Source organism: Centroberyx gerrardi, chromosome 2, assembly GCF_048128805.1.
Source record: "Centroberyx gerrardi isolate f3 chromosome 2, fCenGer3.hap1.cur.20231027, whole genome shotgun sequence".
NCBI lineage: Eukaryota > Metazoa > Chordata > Actinopteri > Beryciformes > Berycidae > Centroberyx > Centroberyx gerrardi.
Window position 1 is genome coordinate 25707047 of NC_135998.1, and position 16974 is coordinate 25724020.

At 40.2% G+C, this 16974-nt stretch overlaps 1 protein-coding gene across 1 annotated transcript in view; it reads left to right on the top strand.

Moving 5' to 3' along the window:
* The window catches only part of mast4 (microtubule associated serine/threonine kinase family member 4), a 96020-nt gene that overhangs the window by 537 nt on the left and 78509 nt on the right, over positions 1-16974 (top strand). Inside the window, exon 3 of the mRNA XM_078285926.1 lies at positions 16548-16701. Coding sequence (XP_078142052.1) covers positions 16548-16701 — 154 coding nt within the window. The remainder of the gene's footprint in view (positions 1-16547; positions 16702-16974) is intronic.

Here is a 16974-nt window from a genome sequence, read left to right on the forward strand (position 1 = left end):
ATGGCGTGACGTGTGTGCAAGTGGTATTGCTTGCATGCTCGTTTAATACGCTTGGCAAAGATGGACCACACACACACACACACACACGCACACACACACACACACACACACTGAGTTGTTGTGAGGCGTGTCAGTACAAGTCTAATCTCTAGTCTCTTTAATTACCAGGCCAGTAAACCCCAAAGACAATCTCTGATTAATTTTGGTCAGTTGTCAAAATAGTTGTAAACAAAGTGGTTTTCGTGGCCACCCACTGCACGAGCCAACGCTGACATTAAAGGCACAGCGGCTTGGCTCATGTTTGATGGGTTGCACATGAAGTCAGAAGGATAATTCACATTTTATGCATTCAGTCCATTCATCACTCATATTCAGCATGCAGACCGAGTCCTCCGATAAGAAAACAGTTAATGCATTCCGTTTTAACAAGTGTGTTCACTGTTGTTTGATGTGCCATGAAATCATTTGGAGCTAAAAAGTTGCTGTTTGATGTATCCAGCCTTTGTTGAAAGGAAACCACCTCCAGATGCCAAGAACATAATTCTGAAGACATTATGTGACAATAGTGTTTTAAGCCAAATGTCAAGTGGATATTTGTCTTGCTCATGCAGGAGTGTACCTCTGAGAGTCATTTGATTGCCCCTCTTGGCAGTGTTGTTTGGTCTGTTCAGAGAAGATGATGTGCTCATCATGTTTATTCAGGGAAAAGATGGGACAATAATCTTGTCTCAGCCTGCTAATTTATTTAATAAGGTGGTGTGACTGGTTTGACTGGCTATGATGAAGAGTTGTTTAATCCAACTTGATCTGTGCAAGGGCGTGTTCAAGATCTCAAGCGTTTCCCTGACCCACAAACCTTCTTTTAAGCATATAGTGTCATACAACATGAATTCAGGCTGTATAGGTGAGGCGACCTGTTTTTTTTTTTGTCATTGAAAACTGTGCAACATTATCCATCTGATACTCCTCATTTTTCACTTCATAACTTCTTGGATGCAATATCCAAGAAAGGCTGTACAGCAGTGGTTTACCATTTTGTCTGATAGGGTGAACTTATAAGAGAAGATTCCATTGTGAGTCAAATAATTGATTAATCACTTGATCATACATTAGTTTCATAAGTTTTGTTATAGTAGTAAGGACAATCCATTAGCTCAACAGAGATGACATCACATATTTGGGGACAGGACAAAGTCTTGTCTCTCATTTCATTCTCTCTCAAACTGAACTGTTCTACATCACAGGACTGTATTTATTTTACTGAAATTCCATGTATTTCCTTTACTATTCAGCTAATTTAATATAATTTTATTGTTACATATTCTATATTATGAGCAGAATTTCAAGGCACATATAGTCCAGATTATCTTTAAAACAAGTCAGCCCTAATTCTAAATTTGACCATCCCCAGCTTGCATTCGCCCTTTCTTCTGATCTTTTTGAAGTGTCAGATAACTATTCAAATAACCTCTCTTAATCTCCTATAACCTCACTTATGCTGGTCCCAGAACAGTAGATGTAACCTACTATGTGGAGCTAAATAAACACATCACGGGCCCACACACCACAAAGCCAGGTCAGACGAGCAGCCGTCCCATGGCGTTGCCGGTGGGTTAATCAGGGACCTCTGACCTTTGACTTATGTCATGCTGCTGTGGGGTTAAAGAAGGAAAGTCTTCTGAGAACCCTGATTTATCTATGACATCACCTCTCGACGGGCTCAGTTACAACCGTGTTTCCCGACTTAGCACCGTGCACTGTATCAAGAAGTGAACTACTTACTATGGTACTCACTGGATTTTCTCAGCAATGCGTTTGTTTGATACCGATTTCACAGTTGCATCATGGTTCATCCCAGACATCTAGATCACTTGACTCTTGTAGACCGTGATGGAGGGTATTTGCAGTCAGGATGAGATTACCCCACTGAAATAATCCTTTCTTTCATGCACAAGACTAAGAGGGATAGCATACAATCTAAATTTAAGAGAAAGATGGAAGATTTGAGTGGGAATAATATCACAATATTGCGATCAAGAAATATCACAAGATACGATACCCCCCCCCCCCCCCCCCCCCCCCCCCCCCACACACACACACACACACACACACCCCACCCCGGTTACTATTTAAAGTAACTGACATGCTTTAACTCTAACTCTACATGAGGCAAAACACTTGAATGAAGTGGGCGACACCATCAGCACACACTGCGCTACAGCTCCGCCAAAAAACAACACACACAAAAAAAAAACACACCACCTAAACAAAGATGGCCCCCAAACTTCCAACAGTGCCCTCCTCTAACAATATGTTACTGCAGCAATGGGGTAGTGAAAGCTAGATGTCATCTGTCATCACGATGTCCAGCGACCATCACAATGGCTGTCAATCATCGTTGATGTCCGATGCTATCGTCACATCACCCTGCCCTACAGTTTTCCCTCTCCTAAAGGCTCCAATGCACCCGGTGTGATAATTGTTATCCCAACGGGAGGCTCTGTTGGATTGAGTGCAATGCTAACTGGTCTACTGGTGGTTCTCGCACAAGCTGGCAGGCTGTGTTGAATTTGAACTACTGTGTCTAGATAAGGTTTTACATCTCACCAGGACCCTCTCTAGTTATATTCACGTCATGTAAACCATGTTCATCTGGTCTGGATAAGGTTATGTTTAGCATATGAGGACTGGCTCTGGAGAGAGACTCGCTTGTTAAAACAAGGCTTCAGTAAAATAAAACAAAAATCATTACATTGCTTACATTGCAAACATTTTTTTATATGTCTGTTTCTGTTAGTGAATTTGGTTGGATGCCTTTCTTTTAGTTCCTTTAGTGTAACAACAAATGGTATATCAGCCTAGCATATGAATACCTTTTATAATCATTTTAAACCATTAGAAATGACTGTATAATGTAAAATCATTTTCAACATGTTTTATCTGCTGTTTCCTTTATTATCTAGCTGATCATGAATGCACATCTCGTTCAGAGATCAAAACAGCTCGTCTGCGGTCCCAAAGTACCTCTCTGTTTTTAAAAATGGAGCCATATGAGAATATTCTTTACAACTCAAGTCACGTTGGCTTGTGAGTGTGATTTGTTAATTGATCTTCCATACATACAAATTGCAATAGGGACCAGACACAAAACCAGCATTTGTAGGCTAATATATAGGGTTGTTTAAGGGTCAAATGTGGCTACTGATCTTGGCTGTGTTTGTTCATCCTATGCGATGGACTGAACATCGACCTTGTCTTGTTAACATTATGAATATCCTTTTGATTAATTTACATATGCAAAATATCTTGCCAACCGAGACAAGTCAGTGACTATTTCTATCTGTCTCCTTTCCACTGTCCCTCTCAATCTGACATAATCTGCGGCTGGCAAATTGGCTTATTCCCTGGAGGTTTATTTTCTGAAGTTGGAAGAGCAACTGACAAGCTTTGCATCAGTACTTGCGTATCGATATTTGCTTTTGTTTGACAATTTGACAATGTTTAACCATCCCCTATGCTATGCCCCTAAATAAGCAGCCATTTCCTTCAGCAGGCTGCCTAAAGGGACATCCGGGGCTCAGTGTATGGTTTGTGGCTAAGAGGATTAACACAATCTGGTTAAGACTCTTCTCACTCCTATGGTGGGCAGTGTCACCCAGGATCTAGCTTTGATTTCTGACTTTTTACCCTGTCCTTTATGTCTGGGACTAATCAGCACTGTCTGTGATGACTGAACACTCAAAGTGATACGGGAAGTAAAGTATATTGGTAGAAAAATCAAAATGGCTCTACGTCGGAATTTAAGTAGAAGTGAATGTACATCTTCGGAGGGAAGCAAGGTAAGAGACAGTTGACACTTGGCAATTAGATGGTTTAGGAAAAGGTAGTAGGGTGAATGAAAAGTATGATTCTGCTTGTCGTGCTTTGTGTGTAATGAGATTTTGATTTGCTCAGCTCTGCGTTTTTATTTGCTTGTGATTGAGTAATGCGTCATTATGTCATCACAGCTTATTGTCCCTCATCAAATTTAGTTTTACGGTGAAGAGAGGTAGATTTCTATACATCCTCATCGGGGACGTGTAAAGGAAGAAAAGGAAACAGAAAAATATTTTAGGTTTAACTCTTGAGAATGAGAAGTCCCTTTCACTAGGCGAAACATATTTTAATTGCAGCCTGTGTTGAATTTAAAAGTGAACATATTAAAGTGGTAATGAAGTACCAAAGGAATCAGATTTTGAAAGTACAGAAGTAAAGAACAGAAACAGGAACAGAAAGTAGTCCATAATCAGTCTTTTCCCTTCAGCCTATTGCTGTGTACAGACCAGTCTCATATGGATTAAGACCAGCAGCCGCCACACATTGTCCCCACAGCACTGTAAGCATTTCATACCAGACAGAGTTAATGAGGTTATTGAGGCAAACAATTGGGAAAATAAACACAAAACAAATGGCAATAATGTTCGTTCTCCTTCTTGAACTATTACTATTATCATATTATCATCTGACTTCATTTCTTTCCGACAGCTGAAGAACTAAAAGATCCAATGTTGAGTCTGGCAAATGTATCTTGTAAATTCTAGCTGTTATGAAGAAAAAAGCTAGTTTGATGTGATAGCTCATTAATATGGCTGGATTTAAGACACAAAACATGCACTTAAAAGGTCACTGAGTAAGATGCACCTTGTTTTAAGGAACGTGTCCTGGTCACTCCATTACTTCGTGTTTTCATGGTGGACATCCTAGATTCGGATCACCACCAAAACTGAAAAAAAAAAAAAAGTTCCTTGGCCCAAGGCCTATCTGTACACCAAATTTCATGGAAATCTGTTCTTAAATTTTTGAGAGATCCTGCTGACAGCAAGACAAACAAACGGGGGCGAAAACATAACCTCCTTGACAGAGGAAATGATGCATGGTTTAATTCATAACATGTTCAAGATAACTATTTAAAATAGTTTATTGGTTGAACTGGCTGAAGGAAAGTTTTTTTTTTTAAGATTGTTTTTTTTGGCATTTTCACATTTATGAGAGAGTCTAAAGTTGAGAGACACAGGAAAGACTGGGAGAGAGAGGGGGGGATGACATGCGACAAAGGTCCTGGGCCGGATTCAAACCCAGGACGTTGTGTTTACATGGAACGCGCCTTAGACCACTGAGCCACCATGATGCCCGAAACGCCTGTATTTCAGCCAACATTGGCTCATGTCAACACAGGAAACTGAATTCCCCTCTGAGAACACACACGATTCAAGTACTCAAAGCCTGCTAAAGATCCTATTTTTCAGCAAAAGAATGGACGACGTTGTCAGTATAAGGAGAACACCAGGGTGTCCAGCCCTACTGAAATGTGGAGCACCCCCCTGGAGAATTTAGTTCACGCGGGGTTATTTGGATTTGAGCTCCTGAACTCAAGTGTACTATTTTCTTCCTGAGTAAACATTGAGGTCCTCAGTGCAAAGACAGAGGACAGAGATATACTGCCCAGACTGGAACTGGGGGAGAGTTGAAGAAGACAGATGTTCGGTGACAAGGTCGGCCCGAGCAGTTTGCTCTACTGCGGCCGACCCTGAGAAAGAGAACCATGAAAATGTTCACTATCTCTAGGGCTCATTGAGTTCAGTACACCGAGATGTAGAAGGCGTCCAACTCTCATTATGCTTTGCCTTTAGTAGTTATTAGAATATGGTGAATGAATATCGTAGGCTACTACTTAATAATGACCATATGACTTGAAGATAACCCATTGGAAAAGGAAATAATGCATAGTCACATGCCAATTGCTTATAGATATAGTGTAACCAATCACATAAGTCCTAGGTAGAAGCTCTGAATTGGGTATTTATATACTTGGCTGATGGTCTTTTGAAGCTGTGTGTATGTTCCTGCTTATGTCAGCAATATGACACCGGGGTCAGCGTGCCTCATCCCTCCTGTTACGTAACACTCTCCACAGCAGGGACGGCACTGTCAACACGATGTTAGCACACTCTCTCCGCTGGGCCCAGTTGTTTAAACTGCAGTTCCCCAACAGTCTGCTGTGCTCCCTTAGCTGCCAGACGTGTTTATCAGACATTGTTCTCTGGAGAGGGAAAAAAAAATGGCTTGGTTTTCAGTGTTTAGTTAATAGAAACAGCAATCCAGTTCTCCTCCATCTGTCTTCAGCCGTTGTCGCTGTGGGTTTATTCATAGTGTATCATTCATGTCGTCACCGCTGAAACGTTTTACTCCTGATGCCGCTGCTCTAAAAAGTAGCCCATGAGACCACGTGATGGGATCTTTTTGTGGAACTTTCTCACAGTGTTGCAGCTCTTTGCTTGAGAGACTGGGAGAGGAAAGCCTCTGGATCATCATAGCAGTTATCATATTTATTATTCTGCTGCTGATATTGGTTGCATTGTCCTCTGTTGTTTCAAAGTTCACCTCTAACTTGGACGGGAGTCAAAAAATCACTGTAGACGGGATTCTTTTACCATTCCCCAGGTGTGTGACTTATTGTGTTATCCAACAACAGTTCATTTTTTAAAAAATTTTTTTACAGTGTTTGGCTGAATGCTCATGGACTTATTCAACAAAAGACTAGATGAAATAACAGATATATCGACCTCAAGACAAGCCTACAGATCACTCAAAAGATGTAGGTGATTTAAGATCCAATTCCGATAAGTTATCTGAGTAGTGTAATGGGTTGTGGTGCCTTCTCACAATAACAAAAAACAATCTTGTCACAATAATTACATTTTGGAGGGACATTCCAGAAATTACAAAAATATACTGAGAAAAATTCTAAGTGGATCAGAAACATATTGAGTTTGTGCGTACCCGTTTCTCTGGGGAGGATTTAGGCAAAGGAGTCAAACCAAGACTAATAATGGTTGAATTCTTGAGGTTTATGCACAAACTTGCTGTGGAAAGCCAAGAAACTCAAAATACAAATGTTCTCATGAATAAAGGCTACTCAGAATCTTCCTTTAAGATTATTTTTTGGCCATTTTCTGCCTTTTTTTTTAATTAGCAAGCTGAAAGTGGAAAGACTGGGGTACAGATAAAGGAGTATGATTCTGTCCTGTGCTTTTGCCTTTTACCTCTGCCTTACCTCCTTGTCTCTGTAAAGCACTTTTTAGCCTTATTTTCTACATAAATAAAGTTATTATTATTGCATTTTTTTTATACCATTTTCGACCATGTTGTGTTCTGTTGTCACATACGTTTGTTTCTTACTTAAATTTGTTTTGAGGTGAGATGTTTTCATAAGCCCTACCGTGTGTGTGTGTTGTGTAGTGCCTTCTCTCATGTTACCACTACCTTGGTAGTCTGTGGCTATTCTGGGGTTGCAGAGGCAGCACCAGCAATAGGTTTCACAGCTGTGTGTGTGTGTGCATGTGAATGTTTCTGTGTGCATGCTCTATTGAATGTAGCATGTTGTGCATGTATGTGCTGCATGCTGCATGTCTCTTGTTGTACTTCCTCATGAGAAGCAATATCCCAATTTTGAGAAATGTTCTTACAGGGATAGCAGGATGAAGTAAATCCAACCGTGATGATGTTCATTACTTTGAAAAATGGCTATTTTAGGGTTAGAGTTAGTGTTAGATGTTTAGTGGTCAGTGAATCAAAGTAAATCAGGGCGATGTCCTCACAAGTACAGTAATTGAAATATGTGTGTGTGCAAGTGAGAGACGGACTCGTGTCTGGTGTCAAGGGAGACGTGAACGTGAGATGGAGTGCTGAGCTGCTGAAGTTGGCACCGAAGAGGCACAGAAATCATGCTGCTAATGAACGCTCGGGTTCTAGGTCATGATGTTAGACATGTTGATGTGTGATGATCTGGACACACTCTGAGATTGAAGGTGTGAAGGGGAAAATCACTCAGTCTATCAACAGAGTTATTGGTGAATTGATATGATATGATATGATGATATGTTCAAATGACTCAAGTTTCTCATACCTCTAATAGGGCCCCATTACCAGTTTTGCTGTTTTAGTCAATATGTCTATTGTCTAAGCTTCCAATAGGCATACAACACGATTATTTTAACAATTTTTAATCATTATGAACACTAATATCATGTATGTAGCAGATAGTGCTTAAAATTATTTTTTGTACAGTCTAAGCAGCATTAGTCTTAACTGAGAAGGCGACTTCTAAATGAAGATATATATATATATATATATATACACACACACACGCACACGCGTACACCCACGCACAGAAAGTTTCCAACACACAGCCCTGCTCAGAACCGGTTGTGGGCAGTTGACAGTGCCTGCACTTTCAAGTATTATGGAAAATGTATGCAGGTGCTTGTTATGTCGTCCTTACCGGGTTGTGCTGCTGTTGATTACTGAACGAGTGTGGTGGAACGGAACATGTAGGCAGGCAGGCACCCTCACTCCTTGATGCAATTGCTGTTGTCTTGAATTTGCTCATCCACTTTTCATTTTAATTTCACCTTTATTTAATACTCACAACACACATTGAGGGGTGGGGGCTCTCCTTTTCACAAGTGAGAAGTTCACATACATAGAGAGAAACACAAACAAGAGAAAGACCCACAGAATTTACTATTATTAATTAAAATGGATGAAATGAAATATAACATTCTCAATTGAAGTTAATCAGGTCCTTTATCAGATTTTGTGAATCGCAACCAAGACATCAAGCTTCAGTCCATGCTGCAGCTGGCTCCAGGATGGACCACAAAATCTAAAATAAGAGTTTCCCAGGTCAGTGCAAACACGGGCAACCTGGAGCATTCCTGAGTGGGTCTGATAAATCGATCTCTTCAATCAATAATTGACATAAGATGAGATGGTAATTTTGGAGAACCGCTTTATAAACAATCAATAACCAATACTGATGTCTTCTCTCACATACAGTGCACTAAGCATTTAGGGGCTTAAAGGTGGAGACTGCTTCATGTCTATAAATTGCATCACCATAGTCCCAAACAGAAAAAGGTTGCTTCTACAGTCTTCAATCTACAGAACAGGGGGAAGCAAGCCATGTTTCTATACAAAAAGCTAAGCTTCAGTCTCAATTTTTTGGTCAAGGCATCATTTGTCATCGATCCATGTACCTACATATTTATATTGAGGGACTCTCTCAATTTGAGAACAATTTAGAGCACTGATCTGCATGTCTTTGTAATTAATCATAATTACATGACACGATCATAATTATCAATATTCAGCACAAGTTGGAGAATGAGGTTTTTGATTAGATTAGGTCTTTAGAAGCAGTATAAGAGTAGAGAACTGTGTCATCAGTATAGAGATGTACGTTACCAGTATTTATAGATGAGACAATGTCGTTAATGTACATAGCGAACAAAATTAGACTTAATTTTGAGCCTTGGGGAGCTCCCTTAGTTATGTTCAAAAATCACAGATCGCCCGACAACACATTGAAATCTATCTGACAGGTACAGTAGTTTTGTAGCAAACCACAGGCTATAGGATCTATGCCAATGAATGGAAGTCTCTGTGATAGCAGGGAATGATCAACTATACCCAAGGCTTTAGAAATGTCTACAACAAGAACAGCACAATGTTGATTAGATTTCAGAGTAGTCACAATATTGTTTATAACCAGTAAAGTAGCAGAGATAGTAACGTCTATAAAAAAGGGCCTTGAGCTGTTTATTTGCTACTTATGCTGTCAATGACGGTTTCTATTATCCCATAACAACTCCATGTGGGTTTCCTGCCGTCCATAGGCAAACACACACACACACACACACACACAAAACACACACACACACACAAAACACACACAGCATCCCACACACTTTTGATCCCTATACATATTGCCATGATATGTAAATACATTTCTTTATGTTTAATGAGCAAAGTATCACTACCAAGCCACTGCCTTGGTAGTGATAAACTGTGTTGTCTGGGTCTGAGTAGGGTCGTATGATCTAGTGCCGTCAGTGAGAGAAAATGTTGATCCCAGGTCCTTTCAGTATGCCACCAGGCTCAGTGGATTCATTGGAATTGAGCCCATGATTAGCCCAGAAGGATGGCCTACTTGCCACTATTGAATGGGAGGCAAAAGTTGGAGGAGCCAACTATTAGCCCTTTAACAGATCTCTCTTTTTTTTAAAGGTTATTTTTTGGCATTTCTGCTTCTGTGATTCAGTTTAATATATTAGACAGAAGGCAGAGCCTATGCTGCCGCAATGAAAAGCTTTTCATGTGATACCAGTGGCAATAGGTGAGTCAGCACCTCAGTCATCAAACACACACTAAGATGTAATTACTGTTTGGATAAAACCTGTTTTATTTACATATTGATAGGCCAGCTCTATCAGGCAGCCATAAGAACAATCTGTTAAACACAGTGCTATATTGGGATTTTACTGTTTATGCTTACTGTGCACTTTTACATGATGTGCGGTTGTCAATAGAAAGTCTGGGTAAAATGCATCATTTCAATCACCAATCTGAGCCGTTATTGGCCGATCACATTATTGAAAAATGCTCAGCTGAGTCTATGATTTTAGATGCCTAAGCAATTATGTTAACTTGACAATAGTGAAAAGCCTTTGGGTATGCTATGTAATGAGGAGGTTTGATTTGATTACTGCCAATCCATGTAGTACTGTGATAGAGAAAAAACGTCAGGGAGAGTGATGAGCGAAGTATTAAACAAGCGAGGACAGCGTTAACTAGAAAGGTGCGTTGCCTCTTGATGTATGTGGTCCCCCTTCATGTTATAAATGTGTATTCACTGTGTCTTAGCAACCAATGAAAGGCACTAGTAACAATTTGTTCCCACTTGGAAAAGGTTCCTTTCATCCATCTCGATGAAATGATAAACAACACTTCCCCACAAAACCAACAAAGAGGATGAATATCCCGTGGTGTGAATAGATTGGTTGTTTGGCCCTTTGTACAACTCCTACAGGTTTGTGTTTCATGTGGAAATCGTGGCTCATCCCTCTTCAGTTTTGTCATGCGGAAGCTTGCTCGCTAGTGGAGGATGCCATAAAACTACAATCAACCTTGTACCTTGATTAGAAACGATAATCGTAGGTTAACAATTATTTTCCTTAATGTCTTTAATCGGCACCATTTAGTCCTGTAGAACTTAAATACTTTGATGTCTCTCTTTGGAGCAGCCAGTAATGTGGTTTTCTTAGACTACATGTCTCTTGTTGGAGAAAGCCATTGAAATTGTACTTTATTTTTCTCTGAATACCACAGAGTTTCCCTTGGTTTTAACTGTTGGCGATGGTGTCCCTGTGTGCAGCCTTGCTTTTTGTTATTTTCTCCCTGTATCTGCCTGTGTAGAATATGATCAGTCTTTTGCTGCTCTGTCCCTTTGCTTGTCAGTGTAGTGGATCCAGCCACTGTAGTATCTAATTGCTCCTTAATGTGCCTGCATGGGTAGTTGTAGACTCTGTTTGTGTATATACCGGTGTAGAGTAAGCCTCTCTGTAGTCTCTTTCCCTTCATCCAGTGCATTTAGTCTCTGTAGGCTCAGCTGCTCGAGGTCAACAGCAGGAATAAAGACTCCACAGTGTTTCCTCTGTTGTCTGTTATCTGCCTCATCCACGATACCCTGGACTCACTCCCTCTCCTCCATGAGCTAACTTAAGTTTAGATGCTCTGTTGGCTCAAAGTATATATTTCGTCATTCTTATTGAATTTCTGTTTTTTTTGCTCTTTCTCTTTTTTTCAATCTCCCCTACTTTCTGTTTGCCTCTGTATTTCTCAATCCCTATTTCCGCTGATCCTGTGATAACACTCTGGCTGCCCTCTGTGTTGGCTCTTAGACAAGCCATGTACCTGGAGGGCACTGTGGCCAGCACGTTTGCTCTTCATTTGACAATCACAATCATGTAAAATACCACTGCAAAATATTGGAAGGAAATCATAATTATTTATTCAAGAAATAAATAGTGGTAAGATTCATTTGATAATTTTATATTTTTTCCTTTCAGTCTTTTCTTCAAAAAGCAAATGGGTATAATCAAAATAAGAACGACTCTGTGGATATCACTATTGCTCTAATCATCTAATGGTCTATCCAAATTGTTTCAATATAGCTCCCCCTCAAAAAAACTAAACAAAACAAAACGAGAAAAACAAAATCATATTACCATTTTTTGCATGGTCTTTGCAAATATTTTGATTGGTCAGATCAGCTCAAGGTTATCTCAGGTCAACAGAGCTATAATATCAGTAATTAGAATCTGTTAGTAATTCGTAACTGTAAAGTGATTATTTACTGTCAAGGTTGTTTACTGTAAATCTTGTATTTACTACTTAAACTTCAAGTTTGTTGTCAAGTTGTTAACAGTAAATAATTGAAAAATTACTCTTGTAGAAATAAAGCAGCAGTCTAAGAAATAACTAAATAAGTAGCATTACTCCAAAAATCTACTGAAGTACAGTCACAAGAGTGATTGTAGCTGGTTATTTTTCACTGTTATGCCACTGTCTGCCACCCCGTCGTCTTACTGTAATTCTCTGTTGCTCATACAGTCCATAGTGTGGTTAAGGTAGCCTCGTCTTTGAGTTGGTAAACACAACCGGCTTCCCATGTTGTGCCGTTCACCTACTTTCATTCACCTGTCTTGGTCATGAAAGGACCACTGTCTGCTCTTTGCTTTGACAACAAAGGATTGTTGGTACTGTCCACTCTAGGTGGAAAAGAAGATGGAGGGAAGGAGGGGCAGGCCAAGTTGGGTCTTGCATACAGGATCTCAGTGCGGCTCTGTGGCACGGGGAGAAAGGAACGGTAGGTGAAAGGGCACCGGCAGCTGCCAACACTGCTGCATGTGTCTACTGCCTGCCGTGCAGTAGAGCAGGTACAGAAAGCAAATTACTGTTGGCTTACTGCAGTGCTTCCAATGTCATCAAATGAGCATTAAATGGGCTGACACCCCCTCGAAAAAGCAGTGCAGATATGTTTGGACTGGCAGAGACTTGTCTAATATATTTTAGTAATAGAGCTTACTGTCAGGCTGGCTTATGAAGTTTGTTAAAATTCAAATACAGTAGGCCTAGGATGGGCAACATGGGTTTAGTGATCAGCCAGTCGATTGTTTGTAGAATACTAACTGGATGGTTGTGGACACACTTCCCTTTTTTTTTTAACACGCTCAGCTCTCCATTATGCTTCATCAGTTGACTCATGAAGGGGAAAGCAAAAAGTAAATAGGATTGCAAGGCTTAAAGGTTAAATGTGTAATATTTCTGCTTTACTGAAGCATAATATGACTAGTAAATATCAGCAGGGGTTGCTGAATGGTAGTGAATGGTAAATGAGTTTAACTTACGGCTATAGAAATCCTATAAACTGTCTTACAGTCATTATCAAATTGGCCTCATGACTCCCCTTCGCCTCATGTTGGTGTTCAGACGGTCCATATAAGTTTACCAGTGATTGTTTTTACAACATCTCCCTAAGCTGCTTAAGGGGTCATTGCTTAGTTATTATCTGTTTCCTTATAAATTACATAATCCTCTGTCCATGCCTTATATCAGTGTGATTAATCTGAATGTATTTGCCTTCAAACACCTGAGTTTAAAATAGGCCCAAAACCCTGCTGTTTTTCATCGGGGGCAAAGATTCCTAACTTTTCATATTGTTTACAACATGGTGTTTGTCTATGGAGAGACGATATGTTTTTCTGAAACCCGGGGGTTTCCTATGAATCATTTACAAGACAAATGTGCATTCAAACATTTGGCTATCACAGGGCTTCATCTCTGCCTGTTGAGGCAGAGATGAAGTGTTTATTGCCTAAATACTAGCTGGTGAGATCAGAGTATGAATCATTCACGCAGTGCATTCTGGGTGTATTATGACTCAATTTGTTTTTATTGGGCTTAATATGTACTAGGATCAGTTGTCAAGACAGGCTGAATTGCCATTCAACAATGACTTCGTTGTAATAATTGTATCAAGTCTGTCAAAGGTAGAGGTGCTATTATGTTGTTGTTGTGGCTAATGATCGACAGCAAAAGTCCCAGTTCTATGAACAAACTATCGATGATGTAGGAAGATAACCTTAAAACAATTTTCCCTAATTTAAAGAAGTCAGTATATGACAGTTACATAATAAGCAGTCAGGCAGAGATTACATGAGATAATGTTGACTAAACATTTCATAATATTGTGCATACAGTTTTAACAAGATTAATTTTAGGCAGGTTCCTCTATCCAAAAAGAGCTTGTGCCCGCACCACAGTCATGTCATCCTGTCCTGCTTCAGCTGATATGCAAATCCCTAGTTCAGGCCCTCTTCAGTGTGACAGTATTCAGGTTGGGTTGATCCCTTCCTACATTATAACAGATATGCACATATGGAAAGTTTTCTCTCTATGTCTCCCCTTTTATCTCAGTCTCTCTGTAGCCTTCCATTATATAATGAAAACAAATTTCCTCTGTGGGCATATACTATTAAGCCATCTTGTCTTTTCCATAACAATGTGAGCATGTGTTTGGCACCTCAGGATGAATGCAATTGATGTCTGTGCTAAGGCATGTTTGAGAGAAAATGCATTCTCCCCCGACTCAATGAATTAATCCGTAGAGTTGTTAATAGGGCTCGGTTTTGTGGTTTTCAGAAATTATAGAAGGCGTCACAAAATCTAAGTTTAAAAACAGAATGTCATCTCATTGTGAGATTGTTGCAGAAATAGTATAACATTTCTACAATGAGTAGTTAAAGCTAAACTAGGCAAGATTTTCATGTAAAAAAAAATACACCCATTATCAGGCTATATCATACAGCGAAACTTGAGATACAGATAAATGTATTACCAAAATAATCACTAGTTGCTGCCCTTGACTGAAACATAGTGTATAATCTTGATTTTATATTTCCTTTGAATTTGTCCGACTTATCTGCAGGCGCTTTGGCATCCTGTTCCTTCTCCCTTCTTCACACATTGCGTTTCACTTCAGCTCCTCTGCCCTAGGCGTAAACTCACTGCTACATGACACTGATGGTAAACATGCACAATAACATCTGTTCTTGCCATAAACGCTACAGTATTTTTCAGTAAAGATGGGTCAACAATGAACGACACTGTTTTAGTGTCATGGGTTGATCAGTTGATCAGCCCGTGATTGCCTGGTTAGATATCAAGTTCTTGCCTGTAGTATACTGATGACTTTGTGATTTCACAGCTATAGGCTTTATTAAGTGACATGTTCCTACAGTAAGGACTTTGGGATATTGGTTTCAGCCACTCAGAGCATCACTTTCATTTGTTTGTACCATTTGTTCTCAGACTCAGTCTTATTACATTTGAGTTCTCTTGTGGCCCATAGTAACGTCTCACATGTCAGTCTCCCATAGCGTCCCTGGCTCTGGGTCTCTGCATTCATTGAGAGTTCAGGACGCTCTACACAGATCTGTTTCACTGTTAGTTCTCTGTGCCTGTACTGGGATCATGAATCATCCCATAGAAAACAACGGAGGGTGTTTCCCTCCAGAAAACACACACTCTGAGCCATGTATGTGTTTGTATTCTCTGGGAGGGCCTCTTCCTCACCACTGGGTATTGTTATGTAGTCTGAGCTTCATGGAAGCTCATTATCTTCTGGGAATACAATGGGCGAGGCTGGTTTAATGTGTCATTGTGTGTAATGTATTGTATTTGAAATGGATTCCTAACCTGCCATGTTCCCTGATGTAGGCAGTTGAATACTGTATTTGCTCTGCTTTTCTCACTAATACAGCATATTTGTTTTCTCTTAATATAGTTCTGTGACTGATTTCTCTCTTTCTCGCTCAGTTATGGTAAGGAAAAACTATTCTGAATTCTATTATGGAGGCAGATTGGTCGAGTAGTTAAAGAGACTGTCCTGGGGCGCTACAATGTTTGTTTACTCATTGTATTTTGCCCAAAGTTGTCGCAATGATGCATCTCACCGCTGTGTTCTCATATTTTCAAAATGACACTGATAAGCCCAAGGGTTCATCATCTCAGACACCACTGATCCAGTTTTGACATAAAATGATGCATCACTGATTGGCCCAAGGGGGAACTGCAGCACAAAGAAGTCAGTTCATTACAGTTACATAATTAGCAGTCAGGCAGAGATTACATGAGATAATGTTGACTAGGTGCGGAACAAGATGATATTTGTTATTGATTGACCCAGATGGGGACCATTCGTGGGGAACGACGTGTTTAATGTTGCCTTGTTTGTTTTAATCTCTGCACTCTTCATTATGGAGTGATTTTTGAGAATTTGGTCAATTTTGCTAGAGAGTAGTCTGATGTGGCACTGATGGGTGGATTAAAGAATAGAATTCTACTGGGAGATAGTGGATTGGAGAGAAGGGGCGTGAGAAAAGTGGTGGGAGGGTTTGTGAAGGCAATGGCTGGGGAATATGCTGTAGTGCCGCACCACCTTAGGGACCTCTGATGGCCTGGTTTAAACAATTCTATGGGAAACCCTGGTATTGTACACAGTCATGACCTGAGGTTTGTTTTGTTCATGACTACAAAACTCTAGCTTCAGAATCTTCAAATTGATCCCCTAACCTACTTGCTTTTCTTTCTGTTGTTCCCTCTAGTTGGACAACATCCTATACCCTCCCTCCATACCCTTCAGGAAGTCCAGCAACCCAGAGTTGACTCGTGGATTCAATCCTGCGCTGAAGTTTAAGCGACACCTCAGTGAGGATGGGAAGCACGTCCGAAGAAAGAGCCTAGGGGGCGCGCTCACAGGTAAAGTCTGGGACTCTCATGGGATGGGTATGTTTATACATGGCCTCCTTATTTCAGGGTGTTGTACAGATTAAGGCAGATTTGGTGAAGTATAAACAATACCTGCATCAGCCCTATACTGAGGGGTTGGGAAAGTTACCACCATAACAGCTGCTTTTTGTTACTGTATTATTGTTTGTTTTTTTCCTTGTTGTGGTTAAACCCTGAACACAAGCTGAATGCTACCATGCAAGTAATCATAAATAATCATAAACTCTCTGCTCTCTGCCACAC